Source organism: Notothenia rossii, assembly GCF_949606895.1.
Source record: "Notothenia rossii genome assembly, chromosome: 8".
Lineage (NCBI taxonomy): Eukaryota > Metazoa > Chordata > Actinopteri > Perciformes > Nototheniidae > Notothenia > Notothenia rossii.
Genome location: NC_136906.1, coordinates 50,107,582 through 50,127,906, shown reverse-complemented (window position 1 = coordinate 50,127,906; position 20,325 = coordinate 50,107,582). Strand labels below are relative to the sequence as shown.

Below are 20,325 nucleotides of genomic sequence, written 5' to 3'. Positions count from 1 at the left end.
CTGTCTACCAATTGTTCTTAACCGGCTGTAAAGTGCTTGTCTCAAATTGCTAAACTGTTCATGAGCACTTTTGTGGCTTTCATCTTTTTAAATTAGGCCCCCAAACAGTGCTTCCTGTTCTGCTCCATTTGTGGGTAGGTGTCAAATACAAAAACGTTACCAAAGAGGAAAAAACTAAACTCACTATCCAACCTCCAAATAGTCACATCTCTACAAACAGCTGATTCATAATGATATTATTCTCTTACCTTCTTGTTGCAAAGAACAGAAACCCAGGAGCGACGTCGATGCAGTCCTCCCGTCCAGGAATCATCAGCTTCTTATTCTCCATCAGAGGCAGGAGCACGGAGATCTAAGAGACAAATATAGTTGTGGGTTTTTTCATTCACAAAAAACATCAAGCTGTTCATACGTTTTAAGATATATTGAATGGATATATAATAACCTTCCTGTCAAATTTGACCCGTTTTGAATGTTTTTATGTCAAAATAAGGGGTCATTTCATTTAATTGCCACAAAAATAACATAATTATCAATAATGTCAATGGTGCATCTGGAGTTTAGTTTAGTTTATTTATTTATTTATAGTGTCGTGGACAGTCCCCATCGATGAACTGTCACAAAAACAGTAAATGGTGCAGCTTTAGCCGACATGGCTAATTTCCAGCTGTTGTCCCCGGCCAGATGGTAATAGACACCTGTAGGAGCCATGAAACGTGTTTAGTAATCCTTTATGTTTTAATATAAGATATTTGTTTGATCACTATCGATTGGTTGGCTTGGGTCACATGGTTATGGGCGGCACTCATTATAACCTTGTTCACCTGCGTGAGGTGTGTGTGTGGAAGAGAGGGTGACACAGGGCCGTTGTACTTTTTTGTTGACCGCAAGGTTTACGATTGCTTTGATTATTATAACAATGTATATGTCTGATCACCGAGTTTTTTCATTAAACTACAATACTATGAAACAGAGCTTTTGATCTCAGCAAGTACTTTTTTAGCGTGTCATACAATATCAAACAGGCCCGGCCTCAGCCTCTCAGCGACTTTGTTTGTTTCCTGCTGTCGCTATACATTTGTCAACAAAAAAAACAACAACCACACAAGGCGTAAGGCGATCATCATCAAACAGCGCATGGATTGAGGATCTATTGGATGAGAATGGAGATATGGAAATAATTCACGGAGGTAAGCACTGGCTGTTAATAAAGACTGCAGTTTTGGAAGCCGCATTCAACGCGGATCACAGCCAGGTAAGCCTTACCACTGAATGTGAACATATTCACCGCTGTGTATCTCCGCTGTATAACTCCGCTCTGTCGCATGGAAGTTGCGCTGCTCTGTTGATGTGGAAATGTGATGATTTGAAGGAATTTTCTTCCGATCTTTGAGTGTTTTACCATCAAACGAATGCACTGAGGAAGCTTGAATAATCAAACGGAGAAAATGAGTCAAATAAATGTTGACGTGGAAAGTGTTGAAATGGACTATGGGAAAAGAGAAAGCAAACTCACTGCGAAGGCATTGGTAAATAACATCGAAAAACTTCAACGGGAACGTAAAACCAGTGTGAACAAAATAAAAGCACTCATACCAGAAATAAAAGGACACATGAGAGAAAGGGGAAATGCCTCACGTGTGCAAACTCAATTAGATAAATTAATTCAACTGAGTGAAAAAGCCATTATCTCACATGAAATGTTGATTCCTTTACTCCCAGAGGATGAACTAAAGAAACAAAAGGAATGGTTGGCCAGTATCTTGCACTACAGTGAAAGCTTTCAGAGGAACATTAAACTGTGGTTAAAGGAGCCACAAGAGGATTTTGCCACCATAACTGCGGCCGTGCTGGATATTCCAACAACAGATGACATACAGGATGATGTACAACCTAGTGACAGTGTGTCAAATGTGGAAATCAGAAGAAGAGCAACCCGATCACAAAATTCTGCTTTGGGGAAAAAGTCCGTAGCTTCTAGTGCTTCGTCTGCATGCCTTAAAACAGAGGCTGACCTGGCAGCTTTAGTGGCAAGAAATAAACTATTAAAGGACAAACATGAACTGGAGGAAGAAGAGGAGCGAATAAGGAGCAAACTTCAGATGGAGGAGGAGCGAATAAGGAGGAGAAAGGAGCAACTTCACATGGAGGAGGATATTGCAGCACACATGGCTAAATTAGATGTGTTGCAAACACGGAGCATCCTAAGTGGGAAAAGTTCAAAAACAAAGCATTCGGATGGAATGAACTCCTATATTGAACAAAGAAATCTTAAACCACAAGCCCCCTACACTGCCAAGGACAATATAAATACTCCACAAATGAATACTGGAGATAGCTTGAACGCAAGTGAAGATCAAAACAACATACTGGGCATTATGAGAAAACAAAATGAAATAACCACACTGTTAATACAACAGCAATGTCTTTCTTCCTTGCCAAAGAGAGAGATTCCAGTTTTTGATGGCGACCCGTTAAAATATCATACATTTATGAAGGCTTTTGAGAATGGTGTTGAGAAAAACACAAACAGCTACAGTGACCGACTCTATTTTTTGGAGCAGTACACTCAGGGTCATCCCAAAGGACTTGTTCAAAGTTGCCAGCATATGGATCCAGAGAGGGGATATGTCAAGGCTAAAGCTCTAATCAGGGAGCAGTTTGGAAATGAGCAGAAAGTGGCATCTGCATATTTGCAAAAGGCTCTTTCATGGCCTCCTATAAGAACCGAGGATGTTAAGGCTCTGCAAGACTACAGTTTCTTCCTTAGAGCATGTGCAAACGCAATGGAAGAGGTGCAGTATTTGCATGAGCTTGACATGGCTGCAAATATGGTGATCATAATAAAAAAGTTACCTTATTAATTCAGAGACAAGTGGAGAACGTTAGCCTGTGAGCTGCAGGAGAGGAACAGCCGCAGAGCAACCTTCTTTGACATCACACATTTCATTGAGAGACAAGTTAAAATCTTGACCGACCCAGTGTTTGGAAACATTCAAGATGCTCCCTTCATAACAACAAATACTGGTTTAAACAGATCATAGCCTCGTTCAAGTTTAAGAGGAACTAGCTTTGCCACTACTGTAGCCCCTGTAGAAAATGAAACCCAGACAGATACTGAATGGAAGGAACACATTTTGACAAAACGGAGGACATGTCTGTGCTGCGGAGGATGTCACACCTTGGACTCGTGCCATCAGCTTGAAAAAGAAACGCACAAAGAGAAGATAGGCTTCTTGATGGAAAAAGGTGTCTGTTTCGGCTGTTTGTGCGTGGGGCACATTAGCAAAAATTGCAATAAGCGAATTTCCTGTTCAAAATGTGGCTTCAGACATCCAACCATACTTCACCTCCCTTCCAATGAAGCAAGACACAATCCTGCTCAAGCCAGGAATAAATCAGAGCTATCAGTGGACAGCACACTGGTGTCAAGTGGCCTTACAGGGGCTGGTGATGACAACTGTAAACTTCCTATTGTTCCAGTGCAAGTCAAGTCAACGAAGGGCAGCCAGATTGTCACCACCTATGCTTTCTTGGACCCAGGAAGTACAGCAGTGTTTTGTACAGAGGATTTGATGCATGAGCTCGGCCTAACGGGAAAGAAGGCGCAGATTCTTTTACGAACCATGGGCCAGGAGAGGGTCGTAAATAGCCATATTGTGTTCGGACTAGAAGTGGCTGGCTTAAAGAATGACAATTTCTGTGAACTGCCACAAACCTACACCCAAGAGTGCATGCCTGTCCACAGTGGGAACATTCCTAGACAAGCAGACCTACAGAGATGGCCTCATCTGAAAAACGTGAATTTACCTGAAATAAATGCAGGGATTGGACTATTGATAGGAACCAATGTTGCTAAGGCTTTGGAACCATTGGAAGTCATACGCAGCGTGGATGATGGACCCTATGCAATCAGGACAATCCTAGGCTGGACAGTGAATGGACCACTTAAAAGGAGTGAGTGGAAATGCAATGGATTTTGACAAAGCAGAAGTATCAGTGAACAGAATTTCAGTTATGAATTTGGATGAACTTTGGCAACAGCAGTTCAGCACAGACTTCCCTGAATGCAGATTGGAGGAACAAGCTGGAATGTCAAGAGAGGATGTCAAGTTTATGGAGTTAGTCACAAACTCTGCAAAACAAGTGAATGGCCATTACCAAATTGGCTTACCTTTAAGGGAAAATGAGCTTAGCATGCCCAACAACAGAAAGATTATTGAGCAGCGTGCTTTGTACCTGAAGAAGAGGCTTCAAAAGGATACATCTTATCATGCAGATTATACTGCATTTATGAAGGACCTTGTTGCCAAAGGTTATGCTGAGAGGGTGCCAGAAGGTGAATTGGAACGCAGAGATGGAAAAGTGTGGTACATCCCGCATCATGGTGTTTACCATCCTACAAAAAAGAAAATCAGAGTTGTATTTGACTGTGGGGCAAGTTTCCAGGGAACATCTCTTAACGCTCAGCTCCTTCAGGGACCAGATCTGACTAGTTCATTGCTGGGAGTACTGACCAAATTCAGAAAAGAGTCAGTGGTGATCATGGCAGACATTGAATCCATGTTTCACCAAGTGAGGGTACCACCTGAAGATGCTGATTTGTTGAGGTTTCTCTGGTGGCCGGATGGGGACTTAAATCAAGACCTCACTGACTTCCGAATGATGGTGCATCTCTTTGGGGCGACATCCTCTCCAAGTTGCGCAAATTTCGCTCTCAGGAAATGTGCTGAAGACAACAAGGAGCAGTTTAGCAAGGAAACACTGGACAAGGTTCTATTTTGCTTCTATGTTGATGATTGTCTGGTTTCAGTGGCTACGGAAGAGGAAGCAGTGTCTTGTTATCATGACCTTGTCTCTATCTGTGCTAAAGGTGGATTTCTGCTTACAAAATGGATAAGCAACAGATGGAATGTTCTAGCTGCAATACCTGAACGTCACAGAGCTAAGGGCATGAAAGGGTTGGACATGAACAAAGATCTGCTACCTGTGGAGAGAGTACTTGGTGTGGAATGGTGCATTCAATCTGATACCTTTAAGTTCAAAATTGTAATCAAGGACCGACCACTCACCAGACGAGGAATTCTCTCAACTGTAAGCTCCATCTTTGATCCTTTAGGAGTCTTGAGTCCTGTGGTATTGTCTGCAAAGAAAATCTTAAGGGATCTGTGCAGGAGAGAGCTCAGTTGGGATGACATTATACCTGAGTCAGTTGCTAAGGAGTGGATAAGTTGGCTTCAGGAACTCTGCCTGTTGGAAGACTTCCACATCATGAGATGCTTGAAGCCATTGGACTTTGGAGAGTTAACCATAGCACAGCTGCACCATTTCAGTGACGCAAGTGAGGATGGCTATGGCGTAGTGACTTATCTGCTGTCCCATAATGAAAACTCACACGTACATAGCGCTTTTGTAATGGGAAAGGCTAGAGTAGCCCCATTGAAGTCTGTTACCATTCCTCGCATGGAACTCATCGCTGCAACAATGGCAAGTCGCTTGGATGTCTTGTGGAGAAAAGAGTTGCACATAGATCTTCAAGATTCTGTGTTTTGGACAGACAGTGCATCAGTGCTAAAGTATATCAAGAATGAAACTTCCAGATTCAGAATCTTTGTTGCCAACAGAGTCTCAGAAATTCGCAAGGTTTCAAAACCCATTCAATGGAGATTTGTAGACAGTGCCAACAACCCAGCTGATGTGGCCTCAAGAGGTGCTAAAGTGGACGCATTTCTCAAGAACGCAACATGGTTGTCAGGTCCACGTTTTCTCCTTCAACCAGAGAGTATGTGGCCAATCAATCCTGAAAATGTCCACCAAGTTTCATCAGGTGACCCTGAGGTCAAGAAAGCTGTTGCAGTGAATGCAGTACAGGCCAGTGAAAGGGTTGATGCTGTGACTTGCATGATCCATTATTTCTCTTCCTGGACTGTTCTGAGAAAGTCCATTGCTTGGATCCTGAGGTTTAAGAGATGGCTCTTGTCTTGTGCCCAGAAGAAGAAACAATTAAACATCGCTCTTGCACAATCTGCTCTAGATGTTGAACAACAAAGAAAGATATTGGAGAAAGATATGAGCATTTTCAAGAAGGAGACAGTTTCCAGTTGCTTGTCAGTAGCGGAGCTTGAGAAGGCTGAATTGGAAATCATCAAGTTCTGTCAAAGGAAAACGTTTTCGGATGAACTTTCCCGACTGCAAAAGGGCAAAAGCGTTCTGGGTTCTAGCCACATTTATAGACTATGCCCACTAGTGGAAGATGATGTCCTAAGAGTTGGTGGTCGACTGAGTAGGTCATCTATGCCCGCAGAGGCTAAACATCCCGTCATACTAGCCAATGATTTCCCTATCTCAGAAGTTCTCCTAAGACATATTCACCAAGAAGTTGGACATGGTGGACGTAACCATGTGTTATCTAAGCTGAGAGAGAAATACTGGATCACTGGCGCTAGTACAGCCATACGGAGAGTTCTATCTAAGTGTGTCACTTGTCGGAGACTGAATGCTCAGCCAATGTCCCAACAAATGGCAGATTTACCTTCTGAAAGAGTTACTCCGGACGAACCACCATTTACTCATGTTGGAGTGGATTTTTTTGGTCCGTTTCAAGTGAAGAGTAGAAGAAGCCTAGTGAAGAGGTACGGTGTCATTTTTACCTGCATGGCCATACGAGCAATCCACATTGAAGTGGCACCTTCACTGGACACGGACTCTTTCATTAATGCACTCAGACGCTTTATAGCAAGACGGGGTCAAGTTTTGGAACTGCGTTCTGATAATGGGACAAACTTCATTGGAGCAGAGCGTGAGCTGAGAACAGCCATTGAACAATGGAATCAGTCAAAGATCAATGATGTGCTTCTTCAGAAAGGAATCAAATGGACTTTTAACCCCCCTACTGGCTCTCACCATGGAGGTGCTTGGGAGAGGTTAATCAGGTCAGTGCGAAAAGTCCTCAACTCCACTTTGAATGTGCAAAACCTGGACGAAGAGGGCCTTCACACCGTTCTTTGTGAGGCAGAAGCTATCATCAATAGCCGGCCAATTACTAAGGCATCTACGGATCCTAACGACTTGGAGGCATTGACACCAAATCACCTGTTGCAGTTAAAACCCTTACCTTCTTTACCACCAGGACATTTTCAAAAGGCGGACATGTATGCCCGCAGGCGCTGGAAGCAGGTTCAGTACATGTCGGACTTGTTCTGGAAAAGGTGGGTCAAAGAATACTTGCCCCAACTGCAGGAACGTCAGAGATGGTCAGGAGTGAAGCGCAACCTCATCCCAGGTGATATAGTTCTCATAGTAGACAACACAGCACCTCGTAATTCCTGGGTCATGGGAAAAGTTCTGCAAACCTTTCCAGACAAAAGAGGATTTGTGCGTCAGGTACGCATTAAAACAAAGACCAGCTGCTTCAATCGGCCAATAACTAAGATCTGTCTATTACAAAAGGCTGAACATGGAGAAAGAGTTGCTGATGTACCTCTGTGACATCTTTACCACAATATTGACTCTTTTTGACTGAAAGAACACAAGGATTATTTTTGACTGAGCCTAGGTGGTGGTACCTTTTGGCCTAACTGACTTATGACTCGTATACAGAAAAGAAGAAGGAAAACTACAGATGCATGAAGTGCAACTGCATGGACTTGATTACCAAGCTATAATTGTCACATGTCTCCCTTTTGAATAATGTTAGTAATTATTATGTATACTAACCTAATAATTAGAGGCTGGTGTGTAGGAGCCATGAAACGTGTTTAGTAATCCTTTATGTTTTAATATAAGATATTTGTTTGATCACTATCGATTGGTTGGCTTGGGTCACATGGTTATGGGCGGCACTCATTATAATCTTGTTCACCTGCGTGAGGTGTGTGTGTGTGGAAGAGAGGGTGACACAGGGCCGTTGTACTTTTTTGTTGACCGCAAGGTTTACGATTGCTTTGATTATTATAACAATGTATATGTCTGATCACCGAGTTTTTTCATTAAACTACAATACTATGAAACAGAGCTTTTGATCTCAGCAAGTACTTTTTTAGCGTGTCATACAATATCAAACAGGCCCGGCCTCAGCCTCTCAGCGACTTTGTTTGTTTCCTGCTGTCGCTATACAACACCCTTAAAATTACAATATATCAACAGCATTAGTTATAAGAAAATATATAAGATAAAATAAAAAGGAGGAAAGACAAGTAGATACAGGTGTGAGGATAAAAGAGAACAATAAACAACACACGTTACTACATACAGCACATGTCACATATAGCACATCACAATCACATAACAGAAACGAGGGGCAACATCCATGATCACAACATGTAACACAACATGTAACACTCACGCCATACTCAACACAGACTAGTGTGTGCAGGTGTAGTTCTCAGTGAACGATGTTTTTAAGTGAGCTGTGAAGGTGGTATGTGTATGTATGTCTTTGATTTGAGTGGGTAGAGAGTTCCAGTTTTGTATTGCTGTGACCGAGAATGATAACTGACTGTTGTTACGTTGAGTAACCAATGAGTTAAGAGGTGGAGGGGCTGTATTGTGCAGGATTTTGTACACCAGAACGGTGTTCCTATACTTTATTAAATCTTCCCAACTCAGGATGTTATGCTTGTTGAGGATGGTACAGTGATGGAAGCGGTTAGGTTTCTGGTCCAGTACTTTGAGGGTTTGTTTGTACAGGGTTGCTAGTGGCTTCAGTTTGGAGCTGTTAGTTTGCCCCCAGCTTGTGAGACAGTATGTAAGATGTGATATGATCATGGCATTCATGTATAATTTGGCAGAATTCAATGTCATTGTGTTTCTTATGTATTTAAAATTTGCTAGGCTAAACTTAACTCTTTGGGTCACTTTTTTGACTTGTGTTTTGAATGTTAAATTAGAGTTAATAATGATTCCAAGGTACTTAACCTGAGGCACAATGTTAATATGTTCACCTGAGATGCTTATATTTGACACAATGTTGCATTTTCTTTTTGTGAAAAACATTTCAACTGTTTTGTTGACATTAAGCTGAAAACAGGAGCGGTGTAGCCAGCTAGTGACCAGCACTAAAGCTGAGGTCAGTTTATCAGCAGCCTTTTGCTTTTATATCACAGTGTCATCGTCATATAGCTGTGTTTCCACATCAGGACAGACAGATGGCAGGTCATTAATATATAGGGAAAAAAGAAGTGGAACAAGTATTGAACCTTGTGGTACTCCGGTGCTTAAGTCTAGAGCTGGAGAGAGTCGATTATTGACGGTAACATGCTGACGCCTACCAGTGAGGTATGATTAAATCCAACTGAGTGTTAATGGAGAGCAGTTAAAAGCCGACAGTTTGGACAGAAGGACCTTATGGTTGACTGTATCAAAGGCTTTGCGTAGATCCAGAAATACTACACCAACAACACCTCCTTTGTCAACCATTGCTTTGACCTTTTCTATAAAAAAGCAGTTTGCTGTTTCGGTTGAATAATTTGCCATGAAGCCAAACTGCATGGGATGAAGTTGAAATGGACTGTTGTTTAAGGAGACAAGCTGTTCTGACACCCACTTCTCAGCCACCTTGGATACTACAGGTAAGATGCTAATTGGGCGGTAGTTGTTGATGTTCAGAGGGTCACCTGACTTGAAAATGGGAGTTACAATTGCAGTCTTCCATGCACTTGGGAATGTCCCATGTAATACAGATGAATTGATGATTTCGGTAAGAGGGCAGGCTAAGTAATCTTGCAGTGATTTAAGCATTGTAGAATCCATAGCGTATGTGTCCTTAGCTGTCGAAGTTTTAAGATAATTAATAATTGCTTTGGTTTTTAATTCCGATATGGGTTGAATGCAAAAGAACATCTTACTTTCGTCGACTTTGATAATATGTTCTGCTCTCAAAGGAAAGTTCTGTGCAATCTCATCTACAGAGTTGATAAAATATTTATTAAAAGCTATGGCAAGTTGTTCTGGGTCTTGCACTAGGTTACCATTCTCTTTTAGTTCTAGCTGCTTTTTTTCGCCTGTGCTTGATTCCCAGTAAGGTTTTAATCTGTTCCCAAATTATTTTAGTGTTACCTTTTGCCTCATTAATTATTGTTATGAAGAAGTTGGCTTTGGCCTTTGATTGTTTGAGTTACTTTGTTACGTAATGAAGTAAACCTATGTCTGTCAGTAGTTAATTTAGTTTTCAGTGCTCTTTTCAGTGCAAAGTCTCTTTCCTTCATCAAGTTCAATATGTCCGTATTGAACCAAGGAAGAGCATTGTTTTTTCCACTTTTCATTTTTCTGGATAACATCTGCACTAAATCATGGAGCTTGGTCGCAAACATTTGGCTGTCTGTTTCTACACTGCTCCCAGTTAGCATACTTTCCCAGTCATTCTGTTGCACAGCTTGCTCAAAGTTTGCAAATTCATTTTTTGGTATTCTTAGTTGTTCCAGAGGTTTGTAAGAGTGGTGGAACCGTTTTTGAGAGTTTTCTGGATATTAATATTAAGTTGTAATCAGATAGTCCAGTGATGAAATTAAATGTTTTATTCACTCTCTCAGGTTTATTACTTAATATTAAGTCATTCGTGTCTGTGAGGATGAGGTTATTCTGGTTGGTCGTTCTGTCATTTGTGTTAAGTCTAAACTATCTGTGATTTGCTTAAGGGCTTTCCTACTTGTCTTGTCTAACCAGTTACAATTCAGGTCAATAAGCAGTATTACTTCTGTTTTGAAATCACATGCTTTAGGAAGTTTTTTGAATGTGGTGTAGAAGTCATTATTTGAAGATGGTGGGCGATAAACAACAATGAGCACAAATGACATTTCAGGGGACCGCATTATTTTTTAAATGCAAGACATTCCAAGTCATGGTTAAAAGGCCAGCATATTTGATGACAGTTGAGATGGTCTTTGACATAAATCATGACCCCAGCCCCTCTTCCGTAAGATCGATCTTGTCTAAAGCTTTGATAGCCTGGCACATGCAATGCAGCGGATGGAGAGTTGGTATGAAGCCAAGTTAGAAATGCCATACGGGTCAGAGGACACCTCCTCCATGGCCATCGGGGCATCCTCGACGCTGTGCCCGAACGCAGCAAGCCGGTCCCGGTCCCCGACGCTCCCCTCGCCCACAGCCACGGCCCCCGGCGTCCCAGATCTCCGCTCCCCTGCACCGGCAGCTCCACTTCCCAGTCGACACAGCCCAGCCAGTCCGTCTCCGGCACCCGGACAACAAACGCAAGGCATCACACCAGGTTGGTGTATGTATTCAATCACTGTGCTTTCTCTGTGAGTGTCATGTACCTGAGAGACAAGGTTGTTGCTCTTCGTGACTTCACGGTTGATGTTTCGAGTTGTTGGGCCTGGGCACTGATGTACGTCTCCAGATAGCAACAGATAGTGTGATGATGATACGGCAGTTACTTTGACGTTTGTCTCGGACTTCATTATTTCGCTTAAGGTTATGTTGTTGATGTTGGCCCGCGGTGAGAACAAATGTTTGCATCAGAGCGTGTTTCCCGTACCCAAAGTGCTTCAATTTGTCTGTGTGCACTGCTAAGATGCAGGGCCCATTATTCGGATTTAAGAATGGACCTGTGTTTAAAAAGTTTAAAATGAAGGCATATGTTAAAAATGCAAGGAGAGCTCCTGTTAAACCTGACCTGCCTGGCACCGCCATCTTGGATTGTACCTTCACTCCCTACTCTGTTAATAAACTCAATACTAAGTCACTATGTGCTGCCATTTAAAGATGTGAATGCCTGAACACAGGGGCCGTATCTGAGTTCCTAAATACCGAGGTCCAAACCTTCTATGGGGGTTCGGGGGTATACTCCCCCGAGATTTTCATGATCTAGTTAGGTGCTTTTTAAGTCCTGTGGGGGTTCCGAAATTGGATAATATAGTGATTTCAAACCAAGTCAGTGGGCTGCAATATAAATTATTTTTGAAAGTGTAATGCATAAGAATCAGTTGATTGTTACTATTAATGATCTGGACATGCAGAAGAGGCTAAAATGATCAAAAAATATTGTCAACATTAATTTTCCAATGTTTAATTCAATTGTTCAAGTAAACAAAATTATTTAAGAAACTATTTAAATCAATATTGTTTGTTTGTGTGTGTTTGTGTTTTTTGGTGAGGGCAGTGGGATCATTTGAATAGAGGACAATGTTGTGGGTTCAATTAAGACTTCTTGAAGTGCCACATTTTTAAGCATTATCACGTTATTTTCTATCAAATGCCAAAACTATACGTCTGTGTCCAGAGCCATCCCAGCGTTTGAGGACTTTTTAAGGATCCAGTGCTCTGTTCCTATGCACCTGCATCATTGCAAGTCCTGATAGCCTGTCATTGCCAATGCTGGATCGCAGCCAGGTCTTCAGCCGCCTCAAGGCAGAGAATGACCTCTCACATGAACAGGTGGTCACTGGAAGTGTGAGGTAAATGGAGAGGATACAGTGGATGTTGGGTTAGTTTTGAACATTTATCATATTCAATGTGTCTTTTGCCGTCGATACCAGGAGTGTTGGAGGTTGGTTCTTTGACTTCCATCTGTGAATCTCCTGGTCAATGGAGGAGTCTGGCTGAGGTAGGTCTTCTCTACCATAACACCATAATTTCTTGCTCGTCTTTTGTGAGTCTGGACAAAGCTGACGGAATTAGGTATGTAGCAAGCATGGCTGGCTCAGAGTTTTCCACAAACCTGGTGTTCAGTTGGCTTGTCACATGGTCAATAAAAGGGTAGAACAGATTTAGTCTGTAGTGTTCTTCTATTGACTGTGAGGGTGTGTTCGCTCTGTTTTGCTGCCTATTCGTAACTCGCTTTTTTGATGGAACCACATTTATGGTGCTGGCCAGTTCTATTGATGGTGCATAAATATCACAAAATCCTTCCTCATTCCTTAGAGTAGAAATGACCTGAGCCACCTCTCTGGCCTCTTTGTATGCGGTCATAAGGTCAATATTAGGTGACTGTAACTCTTTAGTCAACGGCTGGATGTAGCCTAGAATTTTGTCAGTTGTGACAGCCGTGACAATTGTGTCAAAGGACTCCATACTATGTCATAGGTTGTTAGCCTTGTTTGAGTTTGAAGATGTTCTTGATTCCAAATCTGTGAGTGCAGAGTGGGCTGATTTGAAGTGATCCAGGAAAGCACCCACCGTCTTCCCTCTGGAGCCCCAGCGTGTGTCCGACATGAGTGGTATACCTCCTGTTTTCCATTTGACACTTGAGTGTGTTTCCATGCTTTCTTTTGGTTCTTCTTGTAACATGTGTTTTCTGACAGCAGATGCTGAGAACAACACTGCTATATTCGCAATGGTAGCCATGGTGTTCCTAATAAGGGGGATGTCAGAACATCCATGGACTACCACAAGATTGAGTGCATGGCTTCGACAATGTGTGAAAAGGGCCCGGGGTTGAAGCTCTTTCATGCGTTGCTGTACTCACATGCCCACTCATTGCACTGGCGCCATCATAACCCTGTCCTCTGAGATAGTCAATTTCGAGACCCCACTTCTCCAACTGAGAGAGAATTGCTTCTGTAATTGAAGCAGCATCTTGTTTGGCAAGAGGACAGAAACCCAAGAACTCCTCACATATTTCGGCTCCATTAACATGGTTAATGTAGCGAATTCAGATAGACAGCTGTTCTATCCTGCTCACATCCATTGATTCATCTGCAAGGACTGTGAAAAACCTGGCTTTTTGAATTTATTTTACTATGGCCTCCCGAATCTCAGATTCACAACATGCAATTCATTCATTCTGAATCCCTGGACAAATGTATTTGGCATTTTTTTGCTGCTGTCTCAAGGTGATGTTTCAGTGTGGGATCAAATGCAGACTTCCAGGTGAGGAAATGATTAAAGTTGCCATCTTCACTTTCTCCTGTCCAGTTACCACGCAGTGCTATGTTCCTCTTTGACAGATTAATGAAACATAAATAATGGAAAGTAGAGCTTTGCGATTCATTCCAACCTTCTCTGCATATGCATTACTCAGAACAGAATTAATGCTTTTCTGTTGCCCTTGGGCTACTGAGCTCTGAGGCATGTAGGTGTGCTGGACTACAACTGTGGTTAGAAATTATGCCCCGCTTCTCTCCAATGGCATTTTTCCAGTCTCGAAATCCGTCATTTATGAAGATTGAACAATAGGTGGAATCTTCTGAAACAGAATATCTTAGCCAAGGATATTTCTCCTCCCACTTCATGTTATAGCGTAATTGCTTTTTACCAAACTTTGTTTTGGGGTAATTATGTTCATGTTTGAACCACTTATTTTTGAGAAGGCAGGACTTTTCTTCATCAGTTAGTGCTTTATTTTTATACTTGGCTGGATCCAATTCATGTAGAATTGTCTCTCTTTGACCGTTATCAGCTCTCTCACCCCTCATCTCTCTCTCTCTTCCTGCCACCTCTCTTCCGGCCTGGTCTACTCTCGTATTGGTATTTGGTCTCTCTTGTGCCCTTGTGTCTCCTGTGCTATATCCCTCAGTCTCCATTTCCATGTCTCTCTCCTTTCCATAACCTGCACCCTCTCTTCCATCTTCTTGAGTCTCTCTGTCTTCTTCCTGTTCATTACTCTCTCCGTCCTCTACTCTTTCTTCAATCTCTCCCTCGTTGCTCACTTTTTGCTCCTCCTCACTTGTCGCTCCTGCCAGTGAATTAAAAGCAATTCAGCAATTTAGTTCATATAACTGTTTGTTTGCAGTCTTTTTTTTTATTTAAATCTGTTTTGTTTGATTCTCAAAAGAGAACAAAGATGTAAGCAAATTGTGTTTTATACAATTGTATGTTATTATGACATCATAACTGCAATAGATGTATGTTGTTTTAAAATTATGCCTATTGTCTATAAATGAAGACTATTGTTATAGATAAATAGATAGATAAATAGATGGGGTTATTAAGCCTACATTCTTTTGTGTGACTGTACCTGCAGTTCCTCCTGACTTCCATCACTTTCTCTCTCTCTCTCTCTCTCTATCTCTCTGCCTGTCTCTTCCTTACCAAAGCTGAGCTTCGACTGACGTAGTCTTTTCATTATATCTGAGTCAGTGTAAAAAGAAAACAATACAATGTTATATCTTCAATGTTTTACTCAAATTTAAATGAAAGAAAAGCATTACAACGTTTGTTAAAAGGTAATCCTTCTGACATTGGATGAATGTACTTAACTTTAACTCTCTAGCTAGTTTATTCACGCAATTTAAACCAAAGTATAGCCTATAGCTGCAATATAAGTTAGTGTGCATGTTGTCGGACGTCCACTAACTAACGTAGAGCGTTCACACAGGATCTGCTGGTCATATGAAGCCCGCTGGACTCAGATCTCTAGATACCTCATCACTCCTCCGCTGCAACGATACAAGTCCGGGCTGCGGTGGTTTGTTGATACATGTCGTCTTCTTCTGTTTGCTTTAAATCGAGGCTACGTACTTATGCAGCGCCCCCATCGGCAGTAAATGGAAGTACTACAAAGAACCCCGTTTAGTGCAGTTATTTCCCAAGTTTTGTATACACAGCTCAAAAAATGTTACCGAGGTCCGGACCCCGGTGACCTCAATGGTAGATACGGCCATGCCTGAACACACTGCTGCTGAAACAAAATCATTTCCCAGTTTGGGATCATTAAAGTACCTATATGTCTATCTATCTTAAAAGTTGATTTAAAACAGAATTCTTACTAAACTTTGACATATACAAGTCTGTTCAAATCTATTGCCATATGTTCCTCTGATCTATAGTCAAAACATTGGCTTTGTTTACTCAAAAAACTGAAGTCAAATGTTGTGTAAATTAGGTATGGAGTATTTTTCATACGTTTGAAAAAGATAAGTTAAAACTGAAAAACAAGTTTGCTTAAAGAGTGTTATGTAGATTTGGGTGGTGATTTATACTATATGCTTTCTTAACAGTCAAACCGAGACAAACATTGCACCATGGAAGGTGAGACAACCCAAGGGTTAAGGCCATATTTGATACAGTTCTCAACAAGTGTGAACTCACCACATCCAGAGGCGCGTGGTCAATGTCCTCCAGGAGGATCCACTGGCCTTTAGAGACAGCCTGAGTCAGCGTCCCAGGCTGCCACACAAACTTCCCCGGGATATCAGTGCAGCGGTACATCCCCAGCAGCATCTGGGACACACACACACACAACACAGGACAGATGTTCACCTCCATCTCATCCAGATTCAATGTTAGAGCGGCACTCCATAGGTAAGAATTCATCCCTGCTATATGGGTCATGTGTTCTACAAGGTGAGACACCGGGAGCCCTGTTATTTTATATTTGAACATCCATAAAGTTTGGGGACAGAGAAGCATACAACGAGCAAAATCCAAGTAGCAAAGACAGAGACACCCTGATTTTAGCATAGCATATTGCAAAAGCACTTCATTTATAGCTTTTTTGTTATTTAATTAACCTGTCATTTCCTGATATGTTCATGTGCAATGTACATTTTAACATTTAGTAGGTAAAGTTACAAATACATGGAGTAAAGCTCACACAGACACAGAGGGCAGCTCAGGGGTCCTTTAGGTGAAACGCAAAGAGGTCAAATCATTGTTTATTAGACAGTGCTGAGTGTATGCAGCCTCCTGCAGTGATGTGCTTGTGCTCTTGTATGGTACAGGTAACTCATGGAATGAGAGGTTGTATAAAAGTATTGAAACAAATGCATATTGTATATGTATAACTGTCACAAGCTGGCAGTAATACATACATATATATATATATATTTAGATTGTATTTATCGTAGTTTTGACAAGTTTCTTTGTTTTAAACGAATGCACACCTGAAAGTCCCTTTGAAGTCCAAGTGTGGAACATAAGCTCCAAATATACTAGATCCTACAATTACCATTATACATCTCTATGCTGTTGTTAATTAGACCCCCCCCCTCTGCTTCCTGAGTACTCCCCGCCTCAGTAAACTGTGTTTCCTGTGTGCTCTCACCTTGCTGTCGGTCTGATCCCCGAGCTGCACCTTCAGGATGTCTCTAGCTTTTGTGTGTCCTGTGACGGCAGCCATGAACTCCACCAGGGCAGTTTTTCCACAGCCAATGGGACCTTCGAGCAGCACAGGCTTCTGGGAAGCCACGGCCAGAGCCAGTCTCCTCAGATTCCGGCAAGTTGAATCCACCAGCACCAGATCCTTTTGGTTCCTCTGCAAGTAAGATCAGCATCAGGACCAAAACACCATATGATACACTTTATTGTCTCGTAAGGTCAAATCATAAATACTACATAGTACACGATTAAAGAAAACACCATATTCCCACATGAGTTAAACTACATGTACACAGTTTGCACTTACACAGACAACATACTGACAGTGACCCCATTGCACACATCTGGAACTCTGGGTGGAGGATGTGGGTGGGATCAGATGTCATCTTTTGTGCCCGTCTAATGATTGGCTGCTCATAAATGCTCAATAAAAGTTCCACAGCAGAGTACTTTGATGGGACAAACTAAAGGGTAAATACCTGTTCAGGCAGTCGAGGAGCTATCCTGGGAAGGATGACGCCGCAAACTGCCACCACGTTCTGGGAGAGGTCCTCTGACACCACCTGGCCTCTGGTGAACTTATTGGCTTTCTCCTGGCGCCACACCACTGAGCCCTGATTGGCTAACACCAGAGCTTTCTCTACCTCCAGCTGCTGGCTTTCTTCCAAAGATCTTAAGAAATAATAAAGAAAAAGTTATAAAACCGAGACGATAGTTCTGTACCTTTATTCTCTAACATTTTGAGTTCATACTTTGACTTGTAATTGAGTTTTTTTCAGATTGTATTGTTCAAATTAACCCTTTGGAGTTGACCGTCAGGCCGGCGTGATCAGATCACATGACCTGTTCAAGCCGGTGCCGCATAAAAACAACAGTCCGGACAACATTGCCGTGTGTTTCTGTCGAAAGTACTGGCTTGAAACTATATCCTAGTCTTTGATTCATGCAAAAAGACCCAGTAAACACGGAGATACGATGATATAAAGTTAATACATTTCAAAAGTACGAAAAATGGAAGCACATATTTGAATATCTTCGCCTTATTTGATCATTTTACAAAACGGAAAATACTGGAAACTGTAGATCCTGCTCAACGGGATGTATATGTGTATTTCTGTCGAAAGTACTGGCTTGAAACTATATGCCAGTCTTTGTTTCATGCAAAAAAGACCCAATAAACACGGAGATACGATGATATAAAGTTAATACAAATATATTTCTAAAGTATGAATAATGGAAGCACATATTTTAATATCTTCGCCGTATTTTATCATTTTACGAAACGGAAAATACTGGAAACTGTAGATTCTGCTCAACAGGATGTATTTACCAGGGAGGGGGTGAGGTAATCAGGTAAACGGAGTGATACGAAGCGAGACGAAAAGAAACGAAGAGGGACGGCGGGAACCGAAAAGAGACGGCGGGAAATGGAGAGAGACGAAGATATACGAAGACAGGCGGCGGGAGACGAAGAGAGACGGCAGGAGACTGCGATTGAAGTAAAGTGACAGACAAACATTGAGAATTTAGATATAGTTAGAGTTTTGAAGATTCAACTATGATAAAGAGAACTCTGAACGTGAGTCAAGCTATAAGTTTGTTTTTTGACATGGAGGAGGAGGAGCCTGTGATGTTGCCCTCTGTGTCGTAGTTGACAGAAACTGCTTTGAAGCGTGGCACAGATAAAGACAGAAAAAACAGGTTTTTGTACATAATGTGTATATAGGCCTATATATATATATATATATATATTTGTATTATATTTATAATAACACTTTTGCCTTAGCAGAATGAAATCCCATGTACATTATTTAAGCTTTTAAATGTTTTGTTGTGCCTACTGTGTCACTGTTGACAGAACTTGAGAAATTAGGAAAAAAAAGCCTATGGATACACCTGTTAATTTGTATATAGGTTAATGCTAAATCAATCAAACTTTCACATTATCATAGTGACATCCCATGTATATATTTCCAGCTTTCAAATGGTTTCGTTGTGTTTGTTTGTTTTACCTATATGAAAAATAATATCATTTTCAAAATCTGTTTTTACGTGTTTTTTTTTTTTTTGGGTCCAAAATGTTCATATAGTATCTCAAAATGAAAGAAATAACTATCAGGTTATATAGGTAAGGTTGTCCTTAAAAAAAAGATACCAAACATTAAGATGCCAAACATTTCTTAATGGGGTTTAGTAAGACAAAACAAAAATATGCGAAAACGGCCAAATTAGCCCAGGACTAGCAGGACTAGCAGGCTTGGAATTTCGTTATCTTAGGGAAGGGATCGGCAACCCGCGGCCCACGGGCCGCATGCGGCCCTTTAAGCCCTCTGCTCTGGCTCCCTTGAGCTTAGACAAAAATAAGAAGGAAATAAAATAAAAGTATTAATATAGGACTATTTATATTTTGTTGCACGGTTGAAAATGTTTTGTATCTTGTATTTTGAGGTGATACTGTGACACATAAATAAAAAACAAAACGGTTTTAATTAGGTCAACTAAAATATGCGTCACATCCTGCTACGGTCCCGCGCGAGCGCTTTTTCTTGGAGGCACTCGCGCGGGGACCCCCGGCTCGATGAGCGAACTATGGATAAATCAAAGAAAAGTATCGGAGGAACACAGGATTTAATTCTGCCTGGACAGAGTTATATGCTTTCACAGCAAACGATGGTGGTTTACCGGTATGTTTGATATGGAGAGAGAAGTTGTCAAAGGTGCTGCAGCCTTTACGTATCGAGGAACAACAAGGGAGAGGAAGACAGCTGACGATCTTCAGTCATAATTCAATGGGGTATGTAATTTATTTCAGAAAACACTTTTTGTTATATTCCATGGAATGCTCTTAACGTCCCGATAGCAATGAATATATTAAATGCTTTTACAATAAATACATACAAAAATGTATCTCTGGAAGCCGTAGCGCTGTAAAAAGCACGACCAATCATTTTAGCCGACCCGGCTCAAATGATTGGATGGCCTACCTGCCTGTCAGCCTTCCATCTGTGCACAAACTTATCTTGTGGCCTCATTGATGATGCGCGTTCGTGTGTATTGGAGGAGGGACTCTCTAAGGAAGTCTGAAGGAAGTGGCATATTTTTTCCGGTTGTGTATTTTCAAATTCTAGCGCAGTCGAGCTGGTTTCTCCATTCTTACCTACCCTACCTTTAACTCTTTTTAGGGTGCAGCTATATGTTTTATTTATTTCAACAAAAAAAATTTTTGTCCTTCAAATGTGCAGAGGACTCCCCAAGTGCTGTGTTTAATTTATTTTAAAGTAGGCCTGTGTATTATTTGTAATTCTCCTTATAGGAGTTCTTTGTTTCTTA

The 20,325-nt window shown here is 41.5% G+C and overlaps 1 protein-coding gene across 1 annotated transcript in view; it reads right to left on the bottom strand.

The window, feature by feature from the left end:
- The window catches only part of mdn1 (midasin AAA ATPase 1), a 147,876-nt gene that overhangs the window by 116,971 nt on the left and 10,580 nt on the right, over positions 1-20,325 (bottom strand). The window contains 4 exon segments of the mRNA XM_079643066.1: positions 249-352; positions 15,988-16,119; positions 16,943-17,152; positions 17,475-17,667. Of these exon segments, the coding sequence (XP_079499192.1) occupies positions 249-352; positions 15,988-16,119; positions 16,943-17,152; positions 17,475-17,667 (639 nt within the window).